Source organism: Rhinolophus hipposideros, assembly GCF_964194185.1.
Source record: "Rhinolophus hipposideros genome assembly, chromosome: 5".
NCBI lineage: Eukaryota > Metazoa > Chordata > Mammalia > Chiroptera > Rhinolophidae > Rhinolophus > Rhinolophus hipposideros.
This window is the reverse complement of record NC_138051.1, coordinates 55655984-55672078: the sequence shown is the minus strand read 5'-3', so window position 1 is coordinate 55672078 and position 16095 is coordinate 55655984. Positions and strand designations below refer to the sequence as shown.

General features: G+C 41.3%; 1 protein-coding gene across 1 annotated transcript in view; it reads left to right on the top strand.

Moving 5' to 3' along the window:
- Positions 1-16095, top strand: part of HERC1 (HECT and RLD domain containing E3 ubiquitin protein ligase family member 1) — a 175389-nt gene that overhangs the window by 155294 nt on the left and 4000 nt on the right. The window contains exons 64-76 of the mRNA XM_081047817.1: positions 195-333; positions 1366-1547; positions 2245-2400; positions 3167-3289; positions 4455-4557; positions 6075-6244; positions 7567-7705; positions 9553-9722; positions 10818-10987; positions 11254-11419; positions 12223-12299; positions 13099-13351; positions 13839-13991. Of these exons, the coding sequence (XP_080903943.1) occupies positions 195-333; positions 1366-1547; positions 2245-2400; positions 3167-3289; positions 4455-4557; positions 6075-6244; positions 7567-7705; positions 9553-9722; positions 10818-10987; positions 11254-11419; positions 12223-12299; positions 13099-13351; positions 13839-13991 (2001 nt within the window). The remainder of the gene's footprint in view (positions 1-194; positions 334-1365; positions 1548-2244; positions 2401-3166; positions 3290-4454; positions 4558-6074; positions 6245-7566; positions 7706-9552; positions 9723-10817; positions 10988-11253; positions 11420-12222; positions 12300-13098; positions 13352-13838; positions 13992-16095) is intronic.

Here is a 16095-nt window from a genome sequence, read left to right as displayed (position 1 = left end):
CTTAGTTAAGTAAGCAGTTTTGTAACAATTAAGGGCTTACAGGAACCCCCTAGTTACATTAACCCTTCCTCTGTAGTGAAAGGATAAAAAAATTGATGATGGTATCTTAGGTATAAATGAAATTATTTTAAATATTTGCATGTTAAAGCTATATAATAAAGGATAATATATTTAGCTGTATGTTTTTATACTAGGTCATATGTGGTCAGAATTGTACGTTTGTCATCCAGGCCAATGGCACAGTGTTGGCTTGTGGGGAAGGAAGTTATGGCAGATTAGGACAAGGAAATTCAGATGACCTTCATGTGCTGACAGTTATTTCAGCCTTACAAGGTAAAATTATCTTCAATTAAAAGTTGGTCAGAAACTATGGCCTAACTGCAGGAATGTTTGCCTATGCTGGAGCTCATCTCAAACTTTCCCTAGATAGTCATATAGGGGTTTCACTTATGTTGAGATTCTCTTTTAGGCATGTACAGCCCTAATTCCCATATTTTAAGCTATATTATTTTGCAAGTTATTTATCATAGCAATGGTAGAATTCAGTGGTATGAATAACTGTTTTAAAACCCACTAAAGAATATAAACAAATTCTTTAAAATTGCAAAACTGTAATTAGGCAACTGTTAATAGCAGTAGCAGTCATGCATATGTCCCATTAAAATTAAAAATCCGTTTATATGGGAATGTACTAAAGACTTTAAGAGCATCTCTGTCAGAGTTCTCTATGACTTAGAAAAAGAATACCTCTGGAGAAACCACTGCAGGAGCCTTTGGCTTGTTCTTAAATTTTACTGACTCTGATGCCTACACAAAGAGCAAAGAGGGTGTGGTTTTTTTTCAAGTTAAAGAGTACAAGTCACAAGGAGTTTAGAACCAATTCCTGAGTAGCTCTTGAGTTCTCCTTGAGATCCAAGTGTGAAGAGCATAGCAGTGAGGGTGGGAGGGCTTGGTTTCCATCTGGTTCTACTACATCCTGCCTCTGGGACCTTGCACAAGTTACTAGACCTTTTTGTGACTCAGTTCTCCCAGTTGTTAAAGTGGTGACAATAATATCTGCCTCATAGGTTCTATGCGAAAATAGAAAATGAGATAATCCGTTAAAGCATTTATAGGAGTAGCTAGAACATAGTCCTTTATAACTGCTCCTGTCACCCTCCTCTTCCTTGTCACATCATTATTTTATATGACTGCTCCCAATTTGGTAGGCTATTTATGCAAATTTGATTTAAAATTAAGAAATTGTTTTTATTTCTGTAGTCCCATTTTGGCATATTTCGATTCAGAGAATATTCTTTAGCAGCTGCAAGTAAGGAGGGGAGTTTAACATACAGTGACTCTTACTGGATTTCTGCTCTGTTCCAGGCTTTGTGGTGACTCAGCTGGTGACGTCTTGTGGTTCCGATGGGCACTCGATGGCCTTGACGGAAAGTGGTGAAGTCTTTAGCTGGGGAGATGGTGATTATGGCAAACTCGGCCATGGGAACAGCGACAGGCAGAGGCGACCCAGGCAGATTGAGGCCTTACAAGGAGAAGAAGTGGTGCAGGTCAGGCAGACATGGATAAGTTTGCCTTTGAATGCCTTTGAATGTGAACGTACTAGTTGTCAATTCAAATTTAGGTAATGGGAAATAACAGTAAAAATGTATTACACAATCATAAGAGAGTCATTGTATCTGATTGTTCATATTCATTCTGTCAGCATCTGACTGGCTTTGGAATTAGAATGGAGTCCTTTTTCCTGAGCCAGCTGCTTGGCCCAGGCTAGGGTGCTGCAGGTCCTTGGAGGAATCATTATGGATGTAGCTCTTGCCACACAGTTCTTAAGACACCAATAAATGAAAAGCTTTGCTTTCAGCCTATCATTATTGTCACAAAGGTTGAGTTCATACACATTTTCTGGAAAACCTATTAGTGATCTAAAATAATACTGTAACATTGCATTGCACCTTAGATTTTACAGAGTTTCCCCATTCATTATCTCATGTAGTCTGGGTCATCTGTACACAGCTGAAGAGTAGCAAGTTGTTCCCAGGGATGCTGCTTAGCTTGGTCTTCCCGAGGATGGTGAAGTAGATCAGGCTTGGGGGAGCAGGAAAGTCACTGGGCAGGTGTGACATACGGGTCTTGAAGATCCTGATTTGTCAGTAACATTTATTACCATATAATAACCAAAAATAACTGATTTCTTTCTTTCTAAGTACCCTTTCTCAAAAATGTTTTTCTCCTTGGTTCTGTCTGTAGATGTCTTGTGGCTTCAAGCACTCTGCAGTGGTAACTTCAGATGGCAAACTGTTTACCTTTGGGAACGGTGACTATGGTCGTCTGGGTCTTGGAAACACCTCTAATAAAAAACTTCCAGAGAGAGTGACTGCACTGGAGGGATATCAGATTGGACAGGCACGGAATAAGTCAATGCTCACTGTATCTGATCAGAGTTTCTCATTTCCTGTTTGTGCGCTTAGACACTTTCCTTTCAGGAACAAAAGAATCACCAGTTATATTTAATCTGCTGTGCATCTAATGTAATCTGATGCTTGGCCTAATTGATAATTTTTCATGATTTTTTCCCTATATGAAAATTCACATTTTAACTCTTTTGTTTTTTTTGTCATATAACTTTGTCGTATTTGATTCCACATTAATTCAAGATGTGAATATTTTAAAACCCCCTCCTAAAGTACTAATACAACTTGATATAAAACCTTTAAAGAATACAGATTTTTGTGACTCCTGTCCAGTCGGCTGGAAGTAGTCGCTGAACTGCTGCATCACCGATAGCTCCTGATGTTAGACAGGAGTTGTCCCAGTCCTGTGCACATTGAGACTATCTTAACAAGGAAATAAGATATCCGTGTCTTTTTCTGTATCATACCTTAGACTTCTCTGGTGTGAAGGAGTATTTTTGAGTCCTATGTACTTCTCCTATCTTCTATACTCTGATTCTGAATTAGCCTCAGATAATTGAAGGATTTCACGTTGAAGAAAAAGTTATTTTTTGTTTGTGGACATAGGAATTATTTTCATTGACACATTTTGGTTAACATGTAGAATCTTTGGAATCATAACCAAGTTTATCACTGAAATGAAAAAATGATTCCAGAAACAAGGGTATGTGTTTTAGGTATTATGATTTGCCTTACTGACTACCCTGTTATTTCTCCAGGTGGCTTGTGGCTTGAACCACACCTTAGCAGTGTCAGCCGATGGCTCCATGGTGTGGGCTTTCGGAGATGGGGATTACGGAAAACTAGGCTTAGGAAATTCCACGGCAAAATCTTCGCCTCAGGTCAGTATTGTCTTTAGTGTTTCAGACAACAGTTTTCATTTATGTCAGTACCTCTTTTTAGTTGGAGATAATTTACCTTTAACATTTTTGGTAATTCATAATGGAGTTCAGACGCTTCTGTTGTTTATTCTTAAATGTTCAGCTTTCTAGATCTTGATTTTAAATAAGCCATTAATAGCTAAACTGGATGTAACAATTCTGCAAGGATAAGTGTCTGTCTCTGTATACAGGCTGCGTACTGTAGCACTACCTCCCATGTAAAGAAGAAATAGTTATGAACATATTTTCAGGGTGTCTTATAGAGGGAACCATGAACAATCTTTTGTAACCTTCTGCTTGCTGCTGCCATCTCTGATTATTATTACCACTGAATTATACAGGTATGCACCTCCCTTTAAAAAATAATAGAAAGGAAATCCGAGTGCAGAAACAAATAAATTAGAAAATATTATTTTCTAATATAATAGATAATCTTTTGTGTTCATACATTATAGAAGTTTTCTTGGCTCTACAGAAGACTTCTTACACAGTTATTTTGTTTTCTTAACATATCGGGAGTGCCAAATCGGGGGTGCCCAATAAATGTGTACACATTTTAAGAGATATTATCTTAAAATGTGTATACATTTTTTGGGCACCCTCTGCATATAATAAGCATCATGATTTACAAATATTCACTTTATATTCAACTCCATATTCACCACTATATATCGTCTGTGACACATTGTAAACTATGGTGAATATTCAGCTTAATTGACAAAGCCAGGAAGCCCTCTCTGGAGAACAGATAAACCAGTTACTGTAACCTGAAAGCAGAAAAAGTCTAACTGGGAGCAGCCCATGGCTTTACATGATCTTGCAGCGGTCTTTAAAAGGCCACAGGACTCCTTGGTTTCTGTTGCCCAGAGGAATGCTTCCACCTTATATGAGGCCTGGGGATTTTAATCAAATGTCCCATTGCACATTTCCTCCCCCAAATTCAAGTAGTTTGACAAGCAGTATGGGAAAATGTCATTTGGGAGTATGGATTTAGGTGGAAAGAGGTAAGTGACTATTAGTATTTTTATTGGAAGATAATCTTTTGTGTTCATACATCTCGGTAGACAAATTCAATGGTTTTGTTTTTTTTCCTTTTTGAAGTGTGTGTTACACTTTTGTTTTGCAGAAAGTTGATGTTCTTTGTGGAATTGGAATAAAAAAGGTTGCTTGTGGAACCCAGTTTTCTGTTGCATTGACTAAGGATGGTCATGTGTATACCTTTGGCCAAGGTAAGGCATTTTCAAGGCATTACATTGCTTGTTTTGTGTGCATATGTATTATACAAACATTTGCCTTCCAGTTGTATAGAAAGTGATCTAAACTGAGTCATTTTTTGCGCTGGGTGATGAGTGGACATTGTGACCTTCATGTGCTAGCTACTTTTCTGCTGCGCTTCATGAACTTTGTCCTAAAGACACTCTCCTCCCCATTGAGGGCCCCTTACGCCAGAGCCTTCACTCTGGTTAGAAGAGTCTTGCCAGGGCCCTTTCCCCCTCCCTGCTGCCTCCACCGTGCTACCACAAACATGGCTTCGACCACCAGAGTGCCTCTGGATCCTGCCCCACTCCCTAGTCCTGGCACTGGGGGTTCAGGTCTTAGGAATTCATAGCTATTCAGGGTTCACATCTTGAGCAGGTTCCTAATCTAAACATCCACAGTGGGATTCCCTGGCAAAATATTCTCCTTCTTAACTATAATTTCTTGGCAAGTTGTGACTGAGGGGTATGTGAGGCAGATAAGAGGAAGCAGAAGAAGTACACCTGGAGTGAAGTCTCTAGTCTTGGAAGAATATTGGTGCCACTGACTGAGGACAGGGTTTGGGGGAAAGAGGTAAGGAGCTTAGTTTGGGGGCCATATGCTCTAGATATATAGAGAGATTTTCAGCAAGTTATTGGGGATTTGGATCTGGAACTCCAGAGAGACAGGTTATGGAAATGTAGGCTTGCGTAATGTATAATGATGTAATTAAAGCCATAGTAATAGCCTCTAAGAAACCCAAGGAGAGCGTACAGAATACAAAAAGAAGAGGATAGAACTCTAGGGAATGTGAGTAAAGAGCAGGTGAGCACAGGAAGAGGACTCGGGAGAGTTGGTTTGAAAGGAGAGGAGAGAGCGGTAGCCAGTGCACCAGAAGGGGCAGGAGGAGCTGAGGCCATGCCATCAGAAGGCTTCATGGGGCTCTACAGGCTGGAGCCTGAGAAGAGGCTGCTGCAGTTGGCAGTTAGGAGCTACTCGTGGCTCTTGACAGTACAGTTTCAGTGCAGTGGTGAGAGTGGGAGGTAGGCTGTAGAAGGTGGCCAAGCCAGACAAGCCTGGAGGGCATGGAGAAACCAGGGCTGGCCTGCACTTTGAGAAGCAAAGGTAAGGGAGGGGGTTGGTTAGAAGTTTGAGGACAAGACAGATCGAGTAACGTCTTTTCTTAGAATGTAAGAGCTTCAGGCCTTTGTGAACTACACACCAGCCCTCTCAGATATGAGGGTACCGGAGGTGCCTCTTGGTTTGAAATAAGCTACTAATTTTAGATTTAATTGTATTCATTTTTATGAATAAGGACACTGACATTTTACAAAGAAACAGTTTCAAACTTTTCATTCACTCAGAATCCAGTACACCTTATCAGAAGAGCAGCTTTTGCCCCAGTGACTTATACGTCACTGCTATTCCACCATGAAAGTTCAATGACTCTTTAGAAACCATAAAAGGACTGTGCTGTGCCATTCATAAATTCCTCCTGCTATTTTTTCAGATCGCTTGATAGGCTTGCCAGAGGGGCGTGCTCGCAATCACAATCGACCACAGCAAATCCCTGTGCTGGCTGGAGTGGTCATAGAAGATGTGGCAGTTGGAGCTGAACACACACTTGCTTTGGCATCAACTGGAGATGTGTATGCCTGGGGAAGCAATTCAGAAGGACAGGTAAATATTCATCTTACGTGCTGCTCTCACATCCTAGAAATCTGACCACATTCCTCGTTTGGGAAACAGATAGGTTAGGAAGCTCATCCTGCCTGTCACGGTGCCTCCTGCACCTCACTTGCCGTGGGGCTGGTTCAGTGCGTCCACTTGTGTATACTCGTGTCTCTCTTGATTGTGGCCAAGTAAGTATTGCACCGTGGTTTAAGGGAAACATCACAGCAAGGTGATTCCCGGAATCAACTGAATGTATGTCCAAGTATGTGTGTACATACATTGCTAGGTGCCTGACACGTAGTAAGCAGCACTGTGTAAGTATTGGCTTCTGTCATCGTCATCGTCATCGGTGGTACGTGAGATTAGTCCTAGGAGCATCAGTTGATCTGGAAAATGGAAAGAATGAAACAACAATACTTTTATATTTTATAATACTACAGTGTATAAAACATATTCATGTTCGTGCAGGAAGTCTTGTCGCCTCCATTATAAAGAGGAATAAAGTGAGCCTCTAAGAGGTTGCGAACAGATTCGAGGTTGATGTGTTTCGCCTACCCTGTATATGGAGGAGGGAGGGACTTCAGTGGGAGAGTCGGAGATGCCTGCTAATGCACTGGCTTCCACCCCACAGCCCCTTCCTCCCTCAGTCCTCTCAAATTCAAGGTCCAGTGATATCCCTCATGGCCTCATTTTGGTACTGTTGTCTGCTCTTCACTATCACAACGGATGGGGCACCTCCTCACCGTGGTTGCACAGTACCTTACTGACAGGGCCGTTGATTTTTGAGGAAACTTCGGGAGGTCCCTGACAGGGCCTTGACAGGATCCTCCGTAAGGATGTTGAGGTGCTTAGCTGCTGAAACGCTGGTGTCCCAGTCAGACCCTAAGAGCAGAGATGTAGAGCAGACAGTCTGCCTCTGTGTATGTTTTCATAATTGCTTATTTATTGTTACAAAGGCAATCCGTGTTAAAAACCAAGAAATCAAGTGTTTTAAGTGAAAGCACTATAGATCGTTCTGTTTGCTTTTTTTTAACTCTCTAAGAATTAATTATCTCTCCAAAAGTGGAAATCAAGGATGTGTTCAGTCATTAAGACGCATCTGCTAAATTTGGAATGGCCTTGTTATCGCCTGGTTTTTAGGAGACAATCTGAGCTGTGAGAACCACATTGATAGAGAAAATCAGAATTAATTTCATTATTTCCATGCTGGTCTTGGTATAGTTATTAACTTACTTATGTCTGCTACCATCTAAGATAAATTTCATCATCTTGGCTTCCTCTCTTCCTCTTTCTAATTGAATCTCTGTGTATTTGTAATTTGTCCCCAGCTTGGCCTAGGCCACACCAACCACGTTCGAGAACCGACCTTGGTAACAGTTTTGCAAGGGAAAAACATTCGGCAGATTTCAGCTGGCCGCTGCCACAGTGCTGCATGGACAGCGCCACCGGTCCCACCAAGAGCACCAGGTGAGGGATGAAATACCCATGCTCCTGCACCTTCTCTTTCTGCGGTACCCAGCTGCACTGTCTGCCTGCCAGTTTCAAACTGCATCCAGACATCATTCTGAAACCATCAAACCCCACACGACCAAAGCACTCTTTGTGCTACCAGCACTGTAAATACTTTCACAGCAGGCAATTCTTCTGCAGACTTCATTGTGAAGCAGTCCCTCTCTGCATATTACTTAGGCAAGCAAAAATTTATAATTTTAGAGCATCAAACAAGTATGCTTTTATATAAAATAAAGTAGCTTCCTAAGGCCTAGTGTTAAGAATAAAGATTAAAAGCCCTGAGAACATTTGTCAAATTCTTCACTCCAGTTAACCATTTGAAACATGATGTTGTCTACAGATTGGCTCAGAAAAAAAAAATTGTTGCCATTTTACTCCAGCATGTAACAGTACTGATGGGCTGTTTCTACCTTTTTGTTGTTTGTTTTGCTTTTAATTTATTATGAAATCTTTTTAGAGCTACAAAACTATATAAAGAAAAATAAAGTGCATATTTGTGTACTTAACCATCCAGCTGTATACTCCCCCGGATTAGATCCATCTTCCATTTTCCACAAATGTAACTGTTGCCTTAAGTGTGGCATTTATCATCCTTACACATTGCTTCATATGTAGGCTGTTTCTTTCCCAGTTCCTCAAGCCCTTTCTTTCTACCATCCTCTGTTGTCTGTGGCCTTACAATTTCCCTGAAGCAACCTTGTGCCTGAGAGCTCAGCATTTTCTTCCCTTTTTGCTGACCTCTCTACTTCTAAGCCATAGATCCTTGGGAAAGACTCTCCATAGAGGTTTTTTTCCTGTTAGATACCCTAAGAGAGCAAGGCAGGACTTGCCAGTAGGTCCAAACAAGCAGAAGATGGTTTCTGGCTAACAGAATCCAGAATGAAAAGTGCGGCCCACACACTGACATTTTCAGATACTCAGGGGGCCTCCAAGAGGTTTCCCCTCCCACTTCAGGACAGAGGCTACACAGTGTGGTGGGTAAAAGTTCAGATTGGAACCACATTGCCTCGGTTGAATCCTGGCATCTCCACTTATGAGCTGAGTGACTCTGAGACTCAGTTTCCTTGTCTATAAAATGAGGATAATAATAGAACCTATTGTAAAGAGCTACAGGAGTAAATGAACCAATTTCTGTGAAGGTCTTAAAATAGTGCCAGGCACACAGAAGTACTCAATAAATGTTAGCTTTTATTAATAATAGTAAAATACCTCTGTGAACTGAGCTGTACAAATCTTTATAGGAAACTCAAATAAGTTAAGTATCTTGTTTTTACTTCTACATGTTTATAAGAGAGTAACCGTGGATATAGTTAGTCCTTGTAGTCTTTTACAGAGCTGCGATTCTTGCAGTAAAGCATGCGCCCATTTCTTTCATTCTGTCATGGTCACTTTCTGTCAGATCCCTGGTGAGTGTGGGAGGTGGCTCTGCTAAGTTGCTCATTTCCATTTTTCAGAACTTTCTGCCTGGTCTTGACCCACACCGGTGTTATGAAGATAACAATTACTGAATATGAAAGGAAGAATTTGGGTTTTTCTGTTTTTGTTTTTTTGTGAAGAAACTAAGTCCCATAGTTAAATGGAAAACTAAATTAAAGGAGGAAAGAAAACAAGTTTCCATAATAAATTAATGGATAGAGGAATTGATAAATATGTGATAAAGCAAATATAGCAAAACGTTAACTATAGAATTTAAGTAGGTGTTCATTGTGCACTTCACTTTTTGTGTGTTTGAAAATTTTCAAAATACTGAAAACGCAAGCAATGCATTTTCCTTTATAAGTGTCCATTTGCTTTCCGGGCAGGTGTGTCAGTACCGCTACAGCTGGGCCTGCCCGATGCAGTGCCCCCGCAGTACGGGGCCCTGCGGGAGGTGAGCATTCACACCGCAAGGGCCCGGCTGCGGCTGCTCTACCACTTCTCAGACCTCATGTATTCATCCTGGAGGCTGCTGAACCTCAGCCCCAACAACCAGGTAAATGCTGGCTTGGGAAATAGTGCCTGTGATATACGTGCTCACCAGGTCTGGGCCTTTCGGAGCCTGTGGAAAATTCTTCCATGGCTAATAGTTTTTACTCCCAGCACCCAAAAGATGTAGAAAAGGCAACAATTCTGTTCGCATTTTATTGTTGGTTCAGTGACAGTTCAGACATTGGTAGTCATGGTGCTGGACACACAGTGGTCTTCCTTCTAGGTTTTGGTTTGTCCACCTCAGGGAGGGATGACTGGCTAAGCATGTATTTTCTGTAAAGTCGGTGAAATGGTTTTAAAGCTTAGGCACACACAGCTGTTAGTACCAGTCAAGGTTCTTATGTAAATGAGTCCACAACATTTAGGAGACTTCTTGCTCTCCTTACAGATGGGCATTCTGGGTCCTGTGGAAGGGTAGGTGAGGGTGGGAGGTAGGGATAAAGTAAATTTGGCTGATTTAACTGTCTTTATAGAACAGTCTAGTAACTTAGGAAGAAAGCAAGCTGGCTATATTTGTTTAATGTGTAGGCATGCCTACCAAAATGTGTATCAGTTTATAAAACTGTTCATCAAAAATCCTTTGGGTAACCAGTTGTGGGCATATGAGAGATTTGACAAATCATTGTTAGAAATAGATAATCAGCAAGGCAACAGAATACTGTATGCACTACACAGAGTGTCAGCAAACTGTTTGTAATTAGTGGGAGAAATGTCTAATGATAAAAAGTTAGGTGAGAAAAGCAGCAGAAAATTGTATAAACAAGTATGGTAACAATATGGAAAATGTATGTCTACACACATGGAAGGAAATTGGAAGGAAATAGAAGTGTTAATGGGGCCACCTCCATATGGTAGCATTATGGATGATTTCATGTGTATGTACATGTATGTGTCCTTTTCTGTGTTTTCTAAGTTTTTTAGAATAGTAATTACATATTTTATTAGAACAAATGTTTTAAAAGTGACTAATAGTTACTCATATCTGGGTTTATGCTTTTAAAGTGAATTTCAGAAAGAATTGTATTCTTAAAGTAAAAAAGTAGTATTTCTTTTAAGCCTTAGAGTGTACCGTTTATGATAAGCTCACTTTCTGTTATAGAGCAGTACCTCCCATTATAATGCTGGGACGTGGGGCATTGTGCAGGGACAGCTGCGACCTTTGTTAGCCCCAAGAGTCTACACCCTCCCGATGGTGCGCTCCATAGGAAAAACCATGGTTCAAGGCAAAAACTATGGACCTCAAATTACAGTCAAGAGGATTTCAACCAGGTTAGCATATGTGTGTATGTTTCACTAGTGTTTTTTTAGATGAACATTATTACTAATCTTTTGAGCCTTCCTCATTTGTAAAGTAGGATAGTAACAGTACTTACGTTAGTACCTGATGTGGTTACAGTGGGCGTAGCACAGTGTTTGGCTGTTGTTAAGCTTGCCCATTTATTCACTGATGGGAAGACAACTTCAAATGACCTTTGTGGCGCTTTGGGGAAGTTGGTGAGAGTTGTACATTATTCTGTTTTTTCTTTCTCTTAAAGAGGACGGAAGTGTAAGCCCATCTTTGTCCAGATAGCAAGACAAGTAGTTAAACTGAATGCGTCAGATCTCCGTCTGCCTTCCAGAGCGTGGAAGGTTAAGCTGGTTGGCGAAGGGGCTGATGACGCTGGAGGAGTGTTTGATGACACAATCACAGAGATGTGCCAGGTATATTCATTGTACTCTACTGAGTTGTCCGCTCTAGGGTTGGCCATTTTACTGATTCCAGTGATTATGCTGTCAGACATGTTTTTGTAAATGTAGCAAGGATGCATTTGTGAGCCTTATATGAAGTCATGCTGTTAATGATGTACAGGTGAATTATAGCGAGAGTTTGCAAAATGTTGTGTGAAGGTTCCTTACTGAATAAATGTCAGTGCTTAGCCATCTATCAATGACTCGCCATCTGTTGTGCCGTATAATACTGGCAGAGGAAACAACAATGACACATACTTACATTTATATAACAGACAAATCCTGGACCTCCCATGTGCTCCGATTTATTCTGGTGCTTTTAGAACATCCAGGCTCCAGGGAAATAAGAAAAACAAGTCTTAAGAGTTTGGACTAGTTCTTATTTTAAGATTTACAGTGGCAGCTTTGCTTCCAGATCAGCTCTGACCCTTCCAGCTTTGCCTAGTATCAGGATTTTTTCCGATAAATCTGATAAATCCTGTGACTAAAATAACACCTAGGTATCGATTATTGAGTCTATATTTGAATATACTATACCCTTCTCATAGACCCCAACTTCTGCCCTGGATTCTTTTCATCTTAGTTCCGCATGGGGGAGTTCCTAATTTCATTTTCAATTAAAACCGCAAAAATAATTATAGAGATGTCTGGTTGTCACATAGCATTATAAATTTCTCAAATATTCTTGTTTCAGTATGATGTTTAATGTAATTAGTTCGTTCTCTTGCTGCATTTGATTGTCATTTCTCAAAAAATTGTTTTTCTTTCATTTACAGGAGCTTGAAACTGGTATTGTTGACCTTCTCATCCCCTCTCCCAATGCTACCGCAGAAGTAGGTTACAACAGAGACAGGTAAGGCAATTAGCAAGTAGGTATTGAATCTCAATAATAAATAATGATAATAATGATAATAATCACAATAATAGCTTGCATTCATCACATTTATTGATTATTTACTATGTGCCAGGCACTGTTCTAAGTGCTTTACATGTGCTATCCATTGAATCTTCATTATAATCCTAAGGAGTAGGAATTACTGTTATTCCCTTTTCACAGATAAGAGAACTGAGGCACTGCCATAATATCTTGGTGTTTAGTATGGGACCAACTCAATGATAATATATAGGGGTAGAGAGAGGAAAGTTAAACTTGATAATGAAACCTCACTTCTTTTGTATTTCTGAAGACCACCGTGGCCTCCTCTCAAGGAATTCTCTGCATCAAAATTTATCAAGTTACAGCACTTACTATTTGCAATTATATATTATCCCTGTGTTTGCCAAATTTTGAATTTTGGATCTTGTAAATGAAGTGAATGTAGGAAATAGGGTATCCTGGAGCAGATAGCTTAGGGCTTAATAGGCCATTCACTTGCCCTTTTATGTCTCTTCTAAAAATAATTCAAAATATGGTCTCTGTGCTGTCCAGAACAGTTGCTACAGGCCACATGTGGCTGCTGAGCATTCAGAATGTGGTGAGCATGGCTGAAGAACTGAATTTTAAATTTTATTTAACGATTTAAATAGACACATGTGGTAATGACTACCATATTGGGCAACGCAGGTCTAGACTAATGCTGTAGCTGTTGGGTAACTTACTTTGAATAGACTTGAGAACCGTTTTGTTTGAAATACTTTCTTTATTTCTGCAGGTTCCTTTTTAACCCTTCTGCCTGCCTCGATGAACACTTAATGCAGTTTAAGTTCTTGGGAATTTTAATGGGGGTTGCCATTCGCACAAAGAAGCCTCTGGACCTCCACTTGGCCCCTCTGGTGTGGAAGCAGCTGTGCTGTGTCCCACTCACCCTGGAAGACCTGGAGGAGGTGGATCTGCTCTACGTGCAGACCCTCAACAGCATTCTTCACATTGAAGACAGTGGGATTACCGAGGAGAGTTTCCATGAGGTATACCCGGCCAGTCCATGTTTCTGCTGGGATTGAGTAGAATGCTTCTCTGTAAAACTCAGATGTGATCCCCTTGCTGTCTGGCTGACCCATGCCATGTGCCATTGCTGCCCTCAGCAGCTCAACTCCAGCAATTGAAAGAGCTGCCAAGAGAGTCAGCTCCAGCACCCAGCTTCTGCCCCTTTAATCAACCCTCTGCCCTTTAGAATGAAGGACCAAGGGAACCAAGGTGGAGAAGGAAGCCTGAGGCTACCAGAGTTCATCAGACCTAGTTTAGGGAAGAAATAGTCAGCATCCTTTCTGACTACAGCCAGAGGAGTCAGCATATTTCCTGCTGCTCAAGTACCCTAATCAGCTATCTCGATTGCTTTGTTTTAATCCTTAAAAATCTTGATGATGCTACCATTGTGCTATATTTGTGTGTGTAACATACTTTTTGTTGTCACTTCTACCATGTAGTAAAAATTCTTTTTTCTTCTATCCTTAGATGATTCCTCTTGATTCTTTTGTTGGCCAGAGTGCTGATGGCAAAATGGTTCCCATTATCCCTGGTGGAAATAGTATCCCACTCACATTTTCCAATAGGAAGGAGTATGTGGAGAGGGCCATTGAATATCGACTTCATGAGATGGACCGACAGGTGAGATGAAATATTTGGGGAGGTGCGTACGAATGTTTGCCTTTGTCTCCAAATAAGAACTGGCTATTTACTGCTGAATTTTGGCATTTGAATTGACTGTGTTCATTCATTTGTATTCATATTTCAGCCCCTATTCAGAGACTTTTCAGGTCATATCTCTGGTCTCCTAGCTCCTTACCCAAAGCCTTACTTAGGTCAGCTCCGAATTGGTCACTGGTTGGATTGAGGCCAGGCTGTCACCCATTCCTTCAGACCCTGCTTTCTCACTCCTCCTCATCTCCTACTGCTCCCCAACCCAGTGTCCCCACTCCAGCTTGGGCAGTCAGGGCCCATGTGAGGGAACCCCTGAACGCTGATCGTGCTGTCCCACACGAGTGCCTCTTCCCCCTCCTGCAGCTGAGAATGCATCTCCTCCACGAGCCAGCTCTCCTCCGAGTCCATAACTTGTAGAGCTCTTTTTTGTTGCTTGGAAATTCCTCAAGATACCACATACTTCGGTGTTGCGGTCTAAGAATTAGGCCATAGAGTTTGGGTTTTGTTTCTTCGATTAGCTTGTAAGACATTGAATGAAAAATGTATTTCATCTATCTTTATCTATCGATCTATCTATATCTATCAGTCTGTCTTATCTATCTCTATATATTCTTGTTCTATGCTGACATGTAGTAAGCATTTAACAAATGATGGAAATATGATCAGTGATCATAGAAATGAATATTTGTGCCCAAAAATGTTTTGTTGTTTTTTTTTGGTTATATAATCCTTATAGCCACTTCAGTAACACTTTATTTGCAGAATATATTGAGTTTTTATTGAGAATTGGACTCAGGCTCTGAGGCTGTGTAGTGATTTAAAGTATGTAGTTTCTACATTCTTCACTCCTGGTCCTTTGACTCTGGCTTTGGGCCAAGTCCAGTCAGACAACTAAATCCCTTAGTTTAGTGAGGGCGGGTTCCATCAGCAATGCTGTTGACACAGCCAGGACTTCGGATTTGACTCTAGTTCTTGACTATTTTTGACTCTCAGAGAGTGAATAACTGACTAACATGTATTCATCACCTGCATGCCAGGCATGGTGAGATACCCCCGTGCAGTTTTTCCCATAGTTACTCCGTGAAATAAGGATTACTGTCACATTTTCACAGATGAAAGCACTGAGTCCCGAGAAAAAAAGTGCTGTGCCCAAGGCAGAGCCAGGATCCCAAAGCAGCGGCTCCTCTGCTGGCCCTTCCCCTGAGGGTTTGACTGACACTCCACCCGTTGTCAGTTGTGCTCTGCTCTGTCCTGGCTTCATTCCTTTCTCCGTCACAAGGCCTTCTTCCTCTTTCTCTTCTTCCTCATCTCTTAGAACCCAGTGTTCTTCCCATAACTGTCCCCAGTTGTCCCCTGCCCAAGCAGCCAGCCCCATAACATACCATAGCCTCATTTTTTTCCAGGCAGCTGCTGGGTTAGAGTCAGCAGGCATGCCATCTTGGTGTTTGGCAGACTTTGGCAGGGGTATTCCTTTTAATATCAGTAGAGACCATTGTCACTGCCAGTCCCATTCCTTAGCCCCAGGCATGACTCCAGGGCCTTCTCCGAGGTGTGGCACCTGTTGAGGTTCTAGGTTTGCTTTTTTTTGTTTGTTTTTGGTAGATGTTTTGGGTTGACCAAGAATGAAGGCGTATTTATGAAACCAGCCTTGAAGACTGATGAGTCTGTGTGTAGGGGGTGCACAACTCGCAACCGTGGAGGAGTTCTGAGCAGCCGGTGTCGGCCGCCCCCGGCAGCCCACGCGGCAGCCCCGGGCTGAGGGCCCAGCAGGGCGGTGTCACTGCCCAGCCTGTCCCACTTCTCCTCACGGTTATGTGAGCAGCAGTTATTTGCTTCACTTCTCAGATGAGAAAATTACAGTCAAAGAAGTGGGAGAGCTGGGATTTGGAACCCGAGTCTCCTAATTAAGTTCTCTGTCCTTTCTGCTGCCCTCCTACAAGAGGATCTTCCAGTTTTCCTTTCTTCTTTGTCCTTTTCTAACGTTTTTTTAAAACAATGAACACAAATAATTTTTACCAAAAAATATGACTATTTTCAAAAGAAAAATAGAAATTACAAAAAATTATTAGAA